The sequence below is a fragment of the Mustela putorius genome, unplaced genomic scaffold (assembly GCF_011764305.1).
Source record: "Mustela putorius furo isolate JIRA1106 unplaced genomic scaffold, ASM1176430v1.1 tig00003913_pilon_pilon_pilon, whole genome shotgun sequence".
In the NCBI taxonomy this organism is placed as follows: domain Eukaryota; kingdom Metazoa; phylum Chordata; class Mammalia; order Carnivora; family Mustelidae; genus Mustela; species Mustela putorius.
This window is the reverse complement of record NW_025422060.1, coordinates 12,087,225-12,104,260: the sequence shown is the minus strand read 5'-3', so window position 1 is coordinate 12,104,260 and position 17,036 is coordinate 12,087,225. Positions and strand designations below refer to the sequence as shown.

The 17,036-nt window shown below is 41.1% G+C and overlaps 1 protein-coding gene across 1 annotated transcript in view; it reads left to right on the top strand.

Annotated features, from left to right (window-relative positions):
• Nucleotides 1–17,036, top strand: part of CUBN (cubilin) — a 261,490-nt gene that overhangs the window by 107,878 nt on the left and 136,576 nt on the right. The window contains exon 29 of the mRNA XM_004757571.3: nucleotides 11,993–12,174. Coding sequence (XP_004757628.1) covers nucleotides 11,993–12,174 — 182 coding nt within the window. The remainder of the gene's footprint in view (nucleotides 1–11,992; nucleotides 12,175–17,036) is intronic.

The window sequence follows — 17,036 nt, the reverse complement described above, 5'->3', positions numbered from 1 at the left end:
TTTTTTTTTAGATTTTATTTATTTATTTGACAGAGAGAGATCACAAGTAGATGGAGAGGCAGGCAGAGAGAGAGAGGGAAGCAGGCTCCTTGCTGAGCAGAGAGCCCGATGTGGGACTCCATCCCAGGACTCTGAGATCATGACCTGAGCCGAAGGCAGCGGCTTAACCCACTGAGCCACCCAGGCGCCCCAAGGACTTGATTTCTTTATGTGCTCCTGTGTATTCAGAGGAACTAATACCTGCCTTCCATGGCATTTTGACTCACACGACAAAGAAGGAATCTCTGAGGCAGGAATAGCAACTACATTCTAGAAGGTTTAATAGAATTTCATATTTTCTATGTAACTAATGACATTAATACATTTGTTCCTATTTTTTTTTTAATTTTATTTAGTTATTTGGCAGACAGAGATCACAAGTAGGCAGAGAGGCAGGCAGAGAGAGGGGGGAAGCAGAGAGCCCGACGTGGGACTCGATCCGAGGACCCTGAGATCATGACCTGAGCCGAAGGCAGAGGCTTAACCCACTGAGCCACCCAGGCGCTCATGTCCCTGATTATTTTTTTTCTCCTAGTTATACCTACAGACTGTTTAGAAGCTACACGATAGAGATTTTAGTACTTAAATGTTTAAGATATTAATTGTGATGAAAATAAACTGCCATATAAAGAGTGAATGAAATGAAATAAAAATGAAAATGAAAGTGAGTGAAAATACAATTTAAATGCTTGGTGCATTGTTAATTGACATCTCACTTATTATCACTGGACCAAGGAATTATTTTAAAACATGTGATGTTGTTTTGAAAATGTTGATATTATCATCTTTAAAAAGTGCTACTAACCATGTGTGGAGTCCTTTGGTTAGTGCTTTAAATATTGTCTCAGGTTTTGTCCAAAAATGTGCTGAAGTTAGCATTATCATCCCCACATTACAGATAAGAACACTGAGGAAGGAGTCCTGGAGAAGTTCAAGAACCTCCCCAAACATACAAATCCAGTGAGTGATAGAATCAGGACACAGAACCAAGGTAGTATAGAACTCCAAAGCCTTTGTCTTAAAGAGCTACATTCTGCCTAAAGGCAAGTGTGTTTTTCCCACAACTTTTCATTGCAAAAGAGCTTAAGCCATATTGCAGTGCAGAGATGGTCAGGGTTTATAGCGAGAGATTTTGTAACTAAATTCCCACTGAGGATTATGAATGTTTGAAAATGAGCATTTGCAGTCTTTCCCAAGTAAATAATATTCTGGTTCCAAGGTCTCCCCACTGAATTACACAATTCCTCCTTTCTTTGGGTTCAAGTAGCAATAATGGAGGGGAAGCCCATTACTTAGCAAACGACGAGTTCAAAATAGCTGATGTTGTTTGTCCTTCAACACAGTACGTGCTCTGTTATTCATTTATAAAGTGCTCCTCTTTGGGCATTGCTCTGTAGGGTTGACAGAATCGTAAACTTCTGAGCTGGGCTGGACCACAGAGATTATCTAATTGGTTACCATGCTCTAGTTTCCCAAACTAGTTTACAGGAGTTTTATTACAGTGAGGAGTGAAAGGATAGCTGCCCCCAAAATAGTTTGGCTTGACGGGAGGTCAACAATAGGGGACATGGTAGAGCTCTAGATGGGGTAAATTGGGGAGCCCCACCTGAAAAAGTGTTGCCCCTCTCCAAGGAAGTGACCTCGAGGGCTGGATGCCTGCAGCCTTTGCCCTCTGAGTGGCCTGCACCCCGGTATCATCCCAGAAAATGATCCTGTGTCTCAGGCTTGGACAGAGCTTAGATGGCTAAAGGATACAACCATTGGCAAGGTGCCCCCTCACATATCTGTGCATTTGTTGAGAGGGAGCACCCTGGCTGTGGAGGAAAGGTTGGGAGTAAATGATGGTGGAGCATTCTGCAAAGCCATGCGGGGAAGTTCATGAGCCTTTCCCTGGAAGCCTACTGTGGGCCACAACAATTAAATCAGAAGAAAGCAGGATTGGAATGCATACTTTTAAATAGAAGTATGAGGGTTGAACTTGGAAGTCCCATCAAGAGAACCCATTTCTTCAGTCTTTGCCTATTTGGGAGATTTCATAAAGGAGCTATAAATAGCCTTAGGCTGGACTAGGCATGTATTTTGGGGTGGGGATTAGTCTAGTTGCCTTGGTCTCATTTCATTTCCTTGGAAGATATTTTTATGCCATTTTTATATGTTTTGTTCAGAACTCAGATAATTTAAAAAATGCTTAAGAGAAAGATTGAGTGCTCGATTGATTTCTGAATTGTAAGCAAAGAACTGCTACTGAGGAACCTTTGTTTGATTTGGCCAGAATGCACAGATGAGGAAGAGAAAGGACACGGTCAATCAAAATGAAGAGACAACACGATTGGCTATACTTCTCTGGGTCAAAATGAAAGATTGTTATCCTTTCATGTACAGGAAATTAAAATTTACACTATGTGAAAAGTTCCCAAATATGGCTCCATTGGGTTCATTTCTCTTTGATGATGTACTAAGGTAAAACACTGCAGTAGTCGGCTCCTGGATATCTGAGAGAGTCAGATAGATACGATAATCTTAATTTTGAATTTCTATGGCATCTTCTATAGTCATTTAAAAGTCATTTTGTAACTATGGGCAGAATCCATTTCAAGCTCCTCGCCTGTTTTCCAAGTCATTAACTTCATGGTATGGCCTCATTCTTTCTTTCTTTTTTTGTCCCTACCATTGAAAACAGATGACTCTACTCCATATCCATTGCTGTATGGAAATCAGTCAAGTGATTTTCTGAAAATCTGGGCCTGGGATGAGGTCGTTATGAAAGAGGAAACTTTTTAAACCCTTACTGGTTACTCAGTGCTAAAAATCATTATCCTTAGTTCTTGGTTTTGTGTTTCTCCTATTGTGCTGCTGAGCCCTAAGTCTGTAGCTTTCTCAAGGGTAGACTTTACTGGATCTGAATGTTTGTGCCCCTGTCCCGCCATGCCTGCTCCCACCAAAACATGTGTGTTGAACCTAACCCCGAAGGTGATTTAGGTAGGTAGGGCATTTGGATTTAGGAGGTAGGGCATTTGGGAGGTGATGAGGTAGGTGATGAGGGCTCTGGGATTAGGCCCTTATAAGAGAGGCCACGAGAGATCCCTCTGGTATATGGCTTCTGTGACCCAGAAGAAGGTGTTCACCCAACCATGTGGGCACCCTGAGCTTGGTCCTCTAGCCTCCAGAACTTTGTGAAATAAATAAATTCCTGTTGTGTATAAGCTACTCAGTCTGTGGTATTTTGTTATAGCAGCCCAAAGAGACTGAAACCAACTTTCTCTGTCTTCGAACCTTATCCTTAACCAACCATTATCTCAACCTCTGTCTGATAAATAGGAAGTAATTAACAGAAGAAGGAGTCAGGAGAGCTTACACACCCTTACTCCTTCAAGTATTATACTCATAGTGGCTATAGTTTTGTGTCAGTCTTCAAGTTTGGCCGCACTGTCTATCAAAAGAATGGGGGTACATTAGCTTCCGTAGGACTGCTGTAACAAAATACCAAAAACTGATTGTCTTCAAACAACAGAAATTTATTTTCAAAGTTTCAAAGGCTAGAAGTCCAAAATCCAGGTGTTAGCAGGGTCATTTCTCCAGGGACTCTAGGGAAGAATCCTCTTTTAGGTCCTGCAAGTTGCTGGCAATCCTTGGCTTTCTTTGGCTTCTAGAAGCATAATTCCAATTTCTGTCTCCATCCTCAGTGGCTTTCTTCCTTCTGTGTGTCTGTATCCAGATTTCCCTTTTCCCATGAGGACACCTATTATATTAGATTTCAGCCCTACTCTGATCCATGGTGACCTCATCTTAACTTGGTAACATCTACAAAGACCCTGTATCCAAATATGGTCACATTCACAGATCCCATGTGGATTTGATTTCTGGGGGACACTATTCATCCTAAGATGGGAGTGTCTGCAACTTTTGACAACGTTCTCTCTTGGGGTCACCATGCTTTGTCTTCATTCTTTTTCCTTTATTCTCAGGAGGATTTCACATTCCTCGGTCTTTTATTATCTGATCTTTTTCTCTGGTTTCATCTGTGATTGCTCTAGTTTGTGCCAACCCACAAAATGTCCCAGAAAATTAATCTGCAAATCCTTAAGATCAGATCATATCCTTGAAATCAGGTGGATCCTGGGGGCTCTACACTTGGCCTTGTCTATCAAGAGTCTAGTGATCTGATTTTTGTATTTCCTCTCAGTAGAATAGATACCTATCATTTGCCTTTCTCCTGCATCCCAGGAGAGCAGTACCCATATTAAGACTGTTGGGAAATTAACTGTTAAAATCAGAATTAACAGGTAAAATTGCTGACTTTTTGTGGTGCTTCTCCATGCAACAGTCACCTTTGGACAGCTTTGGCCATTTTAGAGAGCTTTCTACCTCCACTTTCTACCCCTTTCCTTAAATTTCTCAGTTCAAAATTGCTTTACCTATATTATTTGCATATCTCATAGATGAAACAGAAGTGAGGCCTGTGTATGCCAGGAAATAGTTCAACCTTGCCTTGGGCTGGACCATCCCCCACTTCTGAGCTCTTAGTTGCCATTTTGCACCATACCTGCCCCACCGGAAGAATCCTTATTGGCAACGTCTTCCAGCAAGCCCGCTTAGGCTGCCCTGTAGCATGTCAGAGGGAAACTGGGCTAAGCAGTTTCTCAAGGTATTATAGAAGAGAACGTTTTTAATTTTAAATAATAGAAAAACAAAATCCGCATCAGTCATTTTAATGAAGTGCGTGAGCATCATGATTTATTGTGTTTAAAATTTATTCTTTTTCTGTATTGTGACTTTTCACCTTTTTTTTTTTAACACTGACCACTGATTTCTCAGGTGTTTCCTTTGGAAGTTGAAGGATGAGGATGTGAAGATGTCCTGTTTGGGTCTCTGTTGCTTTTCTTCCAGCCTCGGTGGGCTTTGGCCACGCCTGTTCCATGCTGGCAGCCCTCCAAGTACTATTGGTTTACAGATCATTGTTTCAAGAAAATGCCAAGAGAGAGACTTGGTAGTTTCAAGAAAATACCAAGAGACTGCATTTGAGCAACTGTAGAGAAATACAGAAAGCACTTCTAACTTTGAGCCTGTGGTTCCATTTAGCTGTTTCCTTGCTGGTTTGCTTTTATTAGAACTCTTTTATTTAAAAGTGACACTAACAACCCAAAACCTTGAAGAGAGAACATACTTAGATTATGCTTAATTTTTGTGTGTGCATTCTGAAATTTTATACCTTGCTTATTTTAGACCAAAACAGCAAAACAAAACGAAATCAGCATTAGCAAAGTCCTTTTATGAAAAAGATTTAAACTATCTTCACAAGTAAGCAAGTTTAGCAACAGCTTTTAACTCTTCCTTGTTATGAGTTTAGTAGATCAAGGTGCTTCCTGCTGATAAGGTAAGCACTTCCTTTCAGCTGATGACTGGGAGTTTGGAGGAAAAGAAATCAAATAGATTATCAGTCACCAGGACTAAAAGTTTTGTAAAGATTAACTAATGAAAACTGAAAAACATGTGATTCTCTGTAGGACCTTATTCTATTCCAGCTCAGCTGCTGTCTCATGATATTAATATATTAGATTTTGTCAGATTTGCCTCACATTAAATGAAAAAGGGTTTTGCTTTATTTTTTTCAGGTTGCTGTGGTGATTTTCCCCTCAGTAATGGATAGAACAGTAATGACGACAGTGTTCAACACTGCCCTTCCAGTGCTTTTGGGCTCCAGTGCCCAACGAGGCATAGTGGAGAGAATACAGAACTGGGCTTAGGGGTGGAGGGGCCGGGCAGAGATGGTCGGTGGCCCCAGATGTGCATTCACAACCTGAGCTACAAGTCCAGCAACCCTCTGGAGCCTCATTTTGCTTGTCTCAAAATAGCATAGCTGATACGATCTGATATGATCATTCCTGGCTTTTGCAGAGTTGTTAGGAATTTCAAATAAGATAATGTGTTTATTAAAAGCTGTTTGAAAAACTATGAGCTACCATGCAGATATGAACTCTCTTTACTGTAGCTTAATGAACAACTTAATGAAAAGCCTTACTTTGGTTATTTCATTTAATCTGTACAGCAACCCTATGAGGTTAAGGATTAATGCTGTTACAGATGAAGAAATCGTGGATGAGAAATGTTCAATTAGTTATGCAAGTGGTAACACAGCCAAGGTTGGAACTCGGTTAGTCTTGTGTCATGGCCTGTACTTTACTTGGAATATTATGATATTTTCAAAAGTTTTGCAACCTAACATGCAAATTAGGCAACTCTGAAATTGTGTTGTCTCCTCCATGAAAATCTCTTACCAGCTGGCTATAAAGAACTACTTTCTCTAACTTCTATTTCTTCCAAAAATGTCTCTCTCAAAACCTTTAATTCACTCTGTTCTCTACTTCTTGGTTTTTTTTTTCCTCACTTAATCATTTTCCTAATGGCGACCCCTAAAATGCTTTCCTAAATCACTTTCCTCTATTTTAAAGATTTTATTTATTTACTGAGAGAGAGTGTGAGAGAGAGAGCAGGGTGGGGAGGGGAGAAGCAGATGGAAAGACAAAGAACATTAAGCAGACTCCAAGCCCCACACAGAGCCCAGCGCGGGCTCAGTCCCATGACTGGAGATCATGACCTGAGCCGAAATCAAAGTCAGATGCTTAACCAACTGAGCCACCTGATTTATAACTCATTCATTTATTCATCCATTTTATTTATTATTTATTTATTCATTTATTTTTAATGTTTTTTAATGTTTCCCCTCCCCAAATTTAAATTTAGCAGTAAAATAAAATTACAATACTTGTTTATGTAGAAAGTTTTTAGTGTTTGGACATCAGCAACACTGATAACAACTACAGAGGTAAAGCACCTTCTCAAATAGCTATATTTTAAAATTCCACAATCTTTATTAAAAAGAAAACAAAACACACCCGGTTTCTAACCCCAGGAGGTGCAGAAATAGTAAATTCAATAAAACAAACAGGCGTGCTACCCAATATGAATAAGACGTTATTGATGAGGCAGAATTAAACTTAGCTTTTGATTCATTTCCGCATTTGGAACACATTCTCTCTTTCTCAGAATCATACACAATGGGACTTTTAGATTATCTTCATATTTCTTTTGACTGATGATGGGCTTAGTATGTGTTGATAGCGGTTCTAAATCACATTTCTGGTATTAGAATGGACTCCCTTTTCCAGAGCTAATTAAGTGGAAAATGATGCATAAATAAAATTTGGAAGACCCATATTATACATTCTTTAAAAACTCCACTATGTATTGTGAATTATAGTTGTCATTTGCTTCCATTTATAATTTTAAAAAGTTTAGCTCTTGGTGTGACTTTATAATTTTTCATTTTCATCCATAATTATACCATTCCAAATTGCTGTTTTCATGTCTCACTGTTAGCCAAATGATAGTTTAGATTTATGAAACACAGTATCAAATAAATTCATTACATATTTAGTTTTTCGGTATTTAATTTTTTGGTTAATAGAAATTTTCATAGTTTTTTGTGAGTATGTTTTTCCTATCACTGAAAGAGAGCATGGGGGAAAAAAAGACATCATTCATTTTTTTCAGTTTTTAAAATGTATATTTTGACATATTTTATTTTTGCCTGATACCATCTACACATGTGTCAAAGAATACCAAAGTCAAGGAAAAACTGATGATACCCAAGAGAATGAAGGATAACTGGCTAAATGCTGATTAAAATCTCTCATCTGTGGACTGGAAATAAGTATCCAAAGAGAATTATGCTAACACAGTAGTATCAAAACTAACAACTTTTAAAATATCTTGTAGCAACTCACCAGGACCATTTATTTATTATTATTTTTATAACTTACCACCAATTAACATGTAAAGGATAAAACAAAATTCACTGGTTTTTCCAAATCAAAGCTTATTGAAGTTACTCTTTGCAAACTAAAGGAAAAGCAAAGGGAGTTTAATGACTTACAGAAGGGCAGGTGGGGATACCACTTTTTAGATCTATAAATGGATTTTTTTCCAGAGGCATTAAATATGCCTGGCTTCTATAACACTACTTATAGTATCATATATGCTAAATAAATACTTTCTGAATGAATGGATGGGAACTGGAAAGTTATTTCCATCTCTTTGAGAATATAGAAATACAAAGAGTGAAATTTCTACCTTAATGATCAGAATTAACTTCATTTTCCAGTACTTCATAGTTTTACCATAAAATACCACTAAATGAATGTATTCTACTTTACATTTGACTTGAACTTGTAAATCAAACTTGTTTCCTTTTGATACGTTAAGCCTTGGACGTAGTGAGTACACAAAGGAGAAAAGGAGAGAAAGCTCCAGAGTTTTTAAGTGCCCACACTTGTGATCTTTTCCTTCTCACCGCTCAGTCTTTTCACCCCAAGAGGGTACTTCCAATAATATTGGAATTTCTCCTTAAAAAACACACACTTCAGTGCTGTTGAGGAGAGGAGAACATGACATACCTAAAAGTACAGTTTGGCTTTGTGTTTTATAAACCTTGTTTATGTTTGCTCTAAATCTTAGGGAAAAATTCACAGTGGGCCTCCGGAGCTGTAAGTGGGTAAATAAAATTAAAGCCATGATTTCTCAAAGCATCACTGGATGCCAAGAATCTGATACCATCATTCCAGTTTACACTGACCCGTTTAAGGGTATTCGTATCCTGTTATTCGCAGAAGAATTTACAAGGAAATCTAAAACCACTGGAAGAGACAATGGAAAATGTCATGCAGATTTTTAGATGAATCAACTATGATAAAAAAAAAAAATTGAGTTAGCTTGTCTGGTGAACGGAATAAAATAAAATATGCAGAGATGAGCTATCCAACCTTCCACCTCCTTATTCTCTTTTATATGATGTGGCCATGAAGTTGTTCTCCTCCAAAGACTTTTTCCCCACTGGATTTTTTAAATCTGATACAACTGATACCAAGGTCCATAGGAGCTGAAAATGTGGGTTGGGAAAATGTGGGCAGGGTAACAGAATGCTTTCACTTCCCTATGATGTACTTTAGTAGAAGGTGCTGAATCTTCAGATAATTTGTATGGGGGTCACTATGTTCCAAGACTCCAGGGGGCACCATTTGATGGCTTATTCTGTGACCGGCGCCCCCTGATGTTGTGCAGTGGGGCTGTGTCAACTGTGCTGATCTTGGCTTCAGGAATGTTTTCCATGTGTTGTTCCAGGAGGAAAACTATTTTCTAATCTTTCATGGCACTCATGCTTTTTCAACATCCACCACAGTCTATAAACAATATCAGCACAGCTAATTTTGAACCGCTTTTTCATGGGGCTTTAACCAGAAATGAAGGTAGAAGCCTTATAGGCCATAGGAAAGGTACTGCTCTGTGCGACACACATTTAAGTCTGAAAACATGGGTTTTCAAAGGGAAGGAGGAAACTGGCAACTCAAGAAGATAGTGACATATTGGACTAGAATCAGGTTTCTTTACCAAATCAAGATTCTTCTGGGGTGCCTGGGTGGCTCAGTGGATTAAAGCCCTGGGTTTAAAGTGGGTTTAACCCACAAAGTGGGTTAAAGCCTTTGGCTCAGGTCATGATCCCGGGGTCCTGGGATCGAGCCCCAGTCAGGCTCTCTGCTCAGCGGGAAGCCTGCTTCCCCCCACCTCTCTGCCTGCCTCTTTGCCTACTTGTGATCTCTCTCTGTTAAATAAATAAAATCTTTAAAGAGAAAAAAAAATATTCTTCTTAGAATTCTTCTCAGCCATTTTCAGTTATGTGGTGATTCTGTATGTTCTTCTTAACCCTTATAAAACCTTTTTTCTAACTCACTGTACATTTGTAGAGTGTGGACAGGAGACATGACCTCAGCTTTACGGGTTGCTTAAAGTCACAGCAGTTTAATTGTCCTCATGTGACAATGCACGTACATTCATTTTTTAAATCCAAAAAGTCTTGATGCAGATTGAGAGAGATATTTGGAAGACTTTGGCAACTAATAAAGAATATTCTGAAAAAATAGAAAAGGTGGCTTGGATATGTTGGCAGAGCAAGCAATGTTTTTGTTTTTTTAAAGATTTTATTTATTATTCATTTGAGCAATTGAACGCACACGTGTGAGTAGGGAGGGAGGAGGTGAGAGAGAATCTCAAGTGGATTCCCTACTGATCATGGAGCCCTGACAGGACTTGGTCTCAGGACCCTGAGATCATGACCTGAGCAGAAACCAGGAGTCAGACACTTAACGAACTGAGCCACCCAAGAGCCCCAAGGAATGTTTTTTAATCACCAAAAATTGCTATTGGAAAAAAGGGGGATCTATCTTTTTTCCCCTAATTTTATCTTTTTTTTTTTTTGTAATTTTGTCTTTAAAGTCTGAGCCTTGCTCAAATTTTACTCCTTTCACAAAGTTTTCTCTACCTATCCCTTCTCAAATCCCCAAATTCATACAAACTACTTGAGCCTGTAGAATTCAGTACTTGGATGCAATCAGATTGCTTGGATTGGTGTCCTGCTCTACCACTGACAAACAAGATAACCTTGACCAAGTCACTTGACCTTTGTGTGCATTGCTTTGCTCACTTGAGAAATACAGATAATAATCGTACCTGCTTCATGTGGTTATTATGAGTATTCAAAAAGGAAAAAAAAAACCTAGAAACATATCTAAGTACTTCGTGGCATTTCCTTTTTGTATATACCACATGGTGCAATATCTGATTGTTTCTTGTCATGATTTGCCTTAATTTCTTTCTAGGGCATAATATATACACATAAAATATAAGCTTCATGTTTGGGTTTTCCATGTTTGGGTCTTATATATCCAGGTTTTGTTTGTTTAGTTAGTGTTTAAGTATAAATAAGATTTTTGGGTTAGGACCTGTATCATTTACTATTTTTGTTTGTAACAGACTTGATTTTTTTAGAAGTGTTTTAAATTCACAGCAAAATTGAATGGGAGACAGAGTTCCCATTGATTTACCCCTGTCCCCACACATGTACAGCCTCTCCTATTATGAACATCCCCTGCCCCGCCAACCCCAACCATAGTGGGACATTTGTTACAACTGCTAAACCTACACTGACACTTCATTATCACCCAGAGCCCATAATTTACTTTATGGTTCCCTCTTGGCATTGTACATTCTGTGATTGACAGATGTATAGTAACATATATCCACTATTGTAGTATCATAAAGAATAGTTTTACTGCCCTCAAAATCTGTGCTCAGCCTTTCTATCCCTCCTCTGCTCTAGCCCTGGCAAAGACTAATCTTTTTTACTGTCTCCATAATTTTGCCATTTCAAGAATGTCATGCACTTGGAATCATTTGGTAGTGGAGCCTTTTCAGACTGGTTTCTTTCATTTATGAATATGTATATACCTTTCCTCCATATCTTTCTCTGGCTTGATAGCTCATTTACTGTTAGCATTGAATAATATTCCATTGTCTGGATGTAGCACAATTTATTTTATGCTTTTAGCTACTGAAGGACATCTTGGTTGTTTCCAAGTTCTGGCAATTATGAATAAAGCTGCTATGGACATATCTTTTTTTTTTTAATTTCCTATAGTCTCACATACAAAGGTAATGATTTTTAGCTCTTGGCATTCTAGATCTTGGATATGATAAGGAATCAAAAATAATGTATTACATACAAGGAAATTGGAGACTGAGAGACATGGTATTCACTAACACTTCTTGTTTAGTTCACTGCTCTTCCTACTGTGAAATTCTTTCCTAAATAAAATGAAGAAAATCTAAAAATTAGAATGCCATTTAAAGAATATTACCAAGGATTTGATGTGCTGAGAATAAGGACTAAGAATTATTATACCAAATGATATGATCAGTGTTTTTCAAGAATAAATTTAACAAGTTGTAGCCATGATTTTTTTCACTGTGCATTTTTCAATTCTCTTTTGGTTGGTTGTATTTTTGAATTTTTTCCAGGGGTCAATGCTCTCTTTGAACTGACTGAGTCTTGCTAATTTAACAGGTTGCGGTGGGGAGTTGTCTGGGCCCACGGGCTCCTTCAGCAGCCCCGGATACCCTAACACGTATCCCCCGAACAAGGAGTGCCTCTGGTATATTACCACAGCCCCTGGGAGTAGCATTCAGCTTACCATCCACGACTTTGATGTGGAGTATCATGCAATGTGCAACTTTGACATCCTGGAGGTAGGAATTCAGATCGCTTATCAGCACGTTCCCTCTACCCCAGAATTCGGGGTGGAACTAGAGATCACCCTGCAAAACTCCCTAAATTATTTCCAGTGGCCAGTTGTGTTCTATGTCCAGACATTTCAACAAGTATCCATTCTCTGTGAGTGATGTTGACGAAGAAATGGGATTAATAATCTCAGTTTGGGTTACCCTAAAAGCAGGGTCTGAAGGACTTGGTGGCAGGCAATTCAACTTGGAGATGGTACGAGGAAGCAGGCGTGAGGGGACAGCAGGAGGTGGGGTGAAGGGCGAAGAGCCAGTGAGGGAGCCCCTGAGGGCCACTTGGGGGACTCAGGTCCCACTGGGACCCTCTGAGGTGCCATTAGGACTGCTCATCAGACCATCCCTCTAAGGGTGTGAGTCTGAGGCACTGTCCCCAGACTCCTGTCCCCAATGATGGACTGCACTCAGGATTGTTATGGCCCCACATGTCAGTCTGAGAAATCTCCCTTAGGAAAGACGGTGGGGGGGGTGCAGAGTGTAGAGAAGGGGTGGCCTTGGTGAGATGGCAGCTGCCACTGGGGGATCCCCATGGTGCAGGGTGCGGAATGCGGCAACACTGCATGACATTTCCCTCAGATGATGAAGATGGCCTTTGAGAATCTATTATAATCAGGGATCTAGTCATTAGGAACAGAAACTGTCTGCTAAATTTAATGGCTTCCAACACACACAGCTCCTATCACCTCAGCTCTAAAAATGGCTATCATGCTTCATGACAAGGGTTCCGTTTCTACAGGATTTCAGCTCCATGAAGGACTGGGTATTTCTTTGTTTTGGTTTTGCTTTACTGCTATACCTACGGCGGAGTGTTTGGCAAACAGAAAAACACATGATATATATTTGTGGAATAGATGACAGCATATATATATCTGATTGACACACCAAACTAACACACATAGCCGGAGGTTTGGGAAGGGATTTTGACATCCATTTTCCCATTTGAATGTTAAATAATCCTGCGAGGTAAGAAGGGAATTTTGTCCCCATTTTACCATCGTCAAAACAGAGGCTCAAAAATATTGATGGGTTTTTCCATGACCACATGGACAGTGAGTGGATGAGCTTGGAACTGAATCCATCCCCTACTCCATGCTCTGCATAAGCCAGTACAAAAAGAGAGATAGAGGTGGGCAGTGTACAAGATGTTGAAATGATGAGTGGCATTAGCTTTAGAGGAAACTTTAGCACTTAAAACATCATTTAATCACAAAACAACTTCCTTTTTTTTTAAGATTATATTTATTTGTTAGAGAGAGAGAGAACAAGCAGGGGAAGCTACAGGCAGAGGGAAAAGCAGGCTCCCCCATGAGCAGGGAGCCCGATGCAGGACTTGATCCCAGACCCTGGGATCAAGACCTGAGCCCAAGGCAGATGCTGAACCCACTGAGCCACGAAGGCGTCCCAACAAGTTCTTTCTTTGAAAAGAAATGGGGTTGTCAAATCCCCTCACTGAGTGGAGGCGGAATCACAGAATTGTACTGAGCAGCTCTGGGCTCTCTAAATGCCGCAATGAGTGAAATCAGAGACGGAGCTGATTAAGTCTTTGTCTTAAAGCCTTTTACCCTTGTCTTCATGTCGGTCCTGGGTGTTGCCAAGTCATGACTCCATCTCAGAAGAGGAAAGGTTTTTGGGAAGAGAGAACAAGGTGACTCCTGAAATTCACACTCACAGTGTGAGTAGGACTAACACTCACATGTGGAAGGTACAAATGGTCTTTCTTGCCAGCAAGGATATTTTTCAGTGGCATCAAACCCCTTAACAGTTACAAAGGGTTTTCCACAGTAAAACCCTTTTCCACAGTAATGTGAAATGTTCCTAACCCTTCATTTTCATATTCCAAAGCACATGTGATTGTTGCCCACTTGGCAAAATGTAAATGGATTCATTGTGCTGAGGCTTTTGTCACACCCATGACATGAGAAAGCAGACTAGGGCTGTTTCCTGCAAGACTCAACTAGGGGGTACAGGGGGACAAGGCATGGTCTCCAGGCAGCTGCATTTAGGCAGTCTGAACCCTGCGCAGAAAGAGCTCTGAGGTGAGGCTCCCATCAGCTGGGGCTTATTTTTGTTAGAACAACGTGGTCTCCCATGTTGCATCCAAATCAGGGTTTGGGGGGACTCTTTCGAGCCCCTTAAGTATTTTTGGGAAAGTTTACTTTTTACGGCTGAAATCAATAACCCCCTTATGTTTTTGTTCAAAAACCTTATTTGACATCTTGGCAAATGCTTCCGTCAGGTGGAAAGTGCTGTAATAAATCTGCACTAATGATGATAAAAGGAATTTTTCCATCCCTCATACCATACGTGCTGATAACATGCTAGCAATAGGTTTCAAAATGTTCCCTGGGGTGGTCACACGGCCTGGAGACATGGCTGACTTTTCTAGATCTGCCTGCTCCAAGCCTTGCCAGATGGGACCTCTCTATCACCAAGTATGAGGCTTACCTGGGTTTCACCAGATTTTACCAGGAGCCAATATTTTTTCCCCCCTCAAAACTCAGTGTCCAGAAAGTGGCCACTTGCATTAAGCAACAGCCGTTCGGTTACTCATAACCCTGGAATGCTGACTTGATTGTAACAATCAATGGAGCTAACAGAGCAGAAAGAAATGTTCAAAACAGATTAAAACCATAGGCTTTGAAAATGTTCTATATCCTGAGCATTTTATAAAAACACATTTTTTAATCTCTGATCATCAGACCCGCTTCCCCCTCCCCCCGACCCCGCAAGTTTAGTCATATGCTGTAGCCGAATGAACCACACCCTGAAATTCTTTCCATCTTTTTCCTCTTTTGAAGAGTCATGCGTTAACTGTTGGTGTTATTTGTGGAAGCCAAAAGTACCGTTCTATTGTTTGGGTCATGGAAATACTGGCTGATTTTGCTTCAGTCTCTTGAGAAAGGAGCCTGCTCCTGCATAAAGCAGAAAAGGAAATCCACTCCTTGGGGCAATAAATCAAGACAATTGCTTGGTGTGGGCAGTTTACTCCCTCTGGTCTCTCGGGGATGGTCTGTTGTGAGTCCAGCCCCGTAAGAGGGGAAGCGAAGAATATCAGAAGCGGCAGTGTTGATTCTTCTGGAGGCTTCTAGGCCCAGCGGACTCATACCCTCAGACCCATTATGTTTGTGATCTTAAGGGGACCCCGAGCAGGGAAAACAGAGAATATTTTGCCGACGTGCAAGTTTTCTTTGTCAGAACTAAAGCCTTGTGCTCAGTGTTCTTTCCAAATATGTGCTGTTTATTGGGCTCAGATGATTGGGAACACATGCTGTCAGTTTCATGCTCTGAGGACTGTGTTGGGGCGAAGGGGGGGGGACGCCGGCAAATCGGGAAAGGACAGCATAAGCCCGAAGCAATCTGCTCCTGTCATTTGCATATGTGTACGCATAAAAGGCCACACAGGGCTCCTCCAAAAGTCCTGCTTTTGGTGGGACTTAAGGGGCCACACAAACATAGCTCCTCCTATGAAAATAAGCTTGAAGCCATCCGCCTGCTCCATTCCTTTGCAATTAAAGTCCTTGTGCTCAGCCCTCTGTGAACAGCAGTTTCATTCATTTTGGCCTTTCCTGCATGGCTGGGGGGAATGAATCAGACAAAGAAATCATTATAGATTCAAATCACACAGCCTCACCAAAAGTAGGCTTCTTGTTCTCCCTCTCTCCCCTCAGAGAACCCGTGAGTGATTCCCCCTATCAGTCAACAGCTGCCCTGAGGGTGGGCGAGGGCCTGGGGCCGGAGGAATGGTGGGGGAGGGCTTGGAGGTGCGAGAGCCAGACCGAGGAGGGAGTGGGAGGGCCCTGCACACTGATCTCCCCAGCATTGCTCTCCCTCTTCCGCTTTCTCCCTGGAGCACTGAATACTGAGCATATGCCATGTGGGGGAGGGGGAAGGACCCAGATACCATTATGCCTGAAAACTGTCACCAAAAATGGCCTTTCTGCTACAAATTTGAGTTGGCCAGGTCTGGAGGCAGGGGTTCAGTACCTTTCGTTTGATTCTTCTCTTCCTATCCCCTTCCTCCCCACCCCCAGAGAGAAATCTGTGTATGAGGAGTTAGAGACGTGCCCTGGGCTGGGTACATCTGCCTGAAAGATGTGACTCTGAGGCCCCAGGGTGAAGGTGGGGGCACTTCCTGGGAGGAATATGTCCCTGGGGCACTGGGTCCTAGTCAGGTAGATGGTTGCCAATTGGAGGAGCCCAGGAGACCTGAGGACACTTGAGATGGATCTAGAGGGAGACGTCCAGATACTGGGCAGTGTCCAGGGCCATTCCCCAAAGGAATCCAACTGCTCTCGGTCATGTTCTCAGCAGTGGGATTCCGGGAGTAGATTCGGAAAGAATCAGGGGGCGTCCCTCTTAAGGATACCACAGAACACACTGATACAGAGGTGATATTTTCACTCTGTCTGAAAAACACAAAAGATGATATTACATGCTTAATTTTATAAAGTATTCAAATGGCTAAGTGGAAGATCCTTTAAAAATCCAACAGGGAGCTCAATAGCTTCAGCGAACTGTCACAGACCAAGTGGCTTTATGCTAACTCTATTCCCCCGTGCCTAGAAGAGTTAGATAGCCAGACTCGATACAGTTTTATCGGCAATGCCTCTGCCAAAGAAAGCAGGAAATCCTATGAAGACGTGGAAAGAGGAAGGAGGGAGATAGGGAAGATTCTGGAATAATCTGTTCAGTTCCGCTGTACAATTCTGACTGATAGAATAAGCAGGCGTTTTGTGGGTGGCAGAATTTGTGTGTTCCTAGGGCTGAGGGAGTGCCTTTGAAAACCCAGCTCAAGTTTATAGTTCACCCCACCC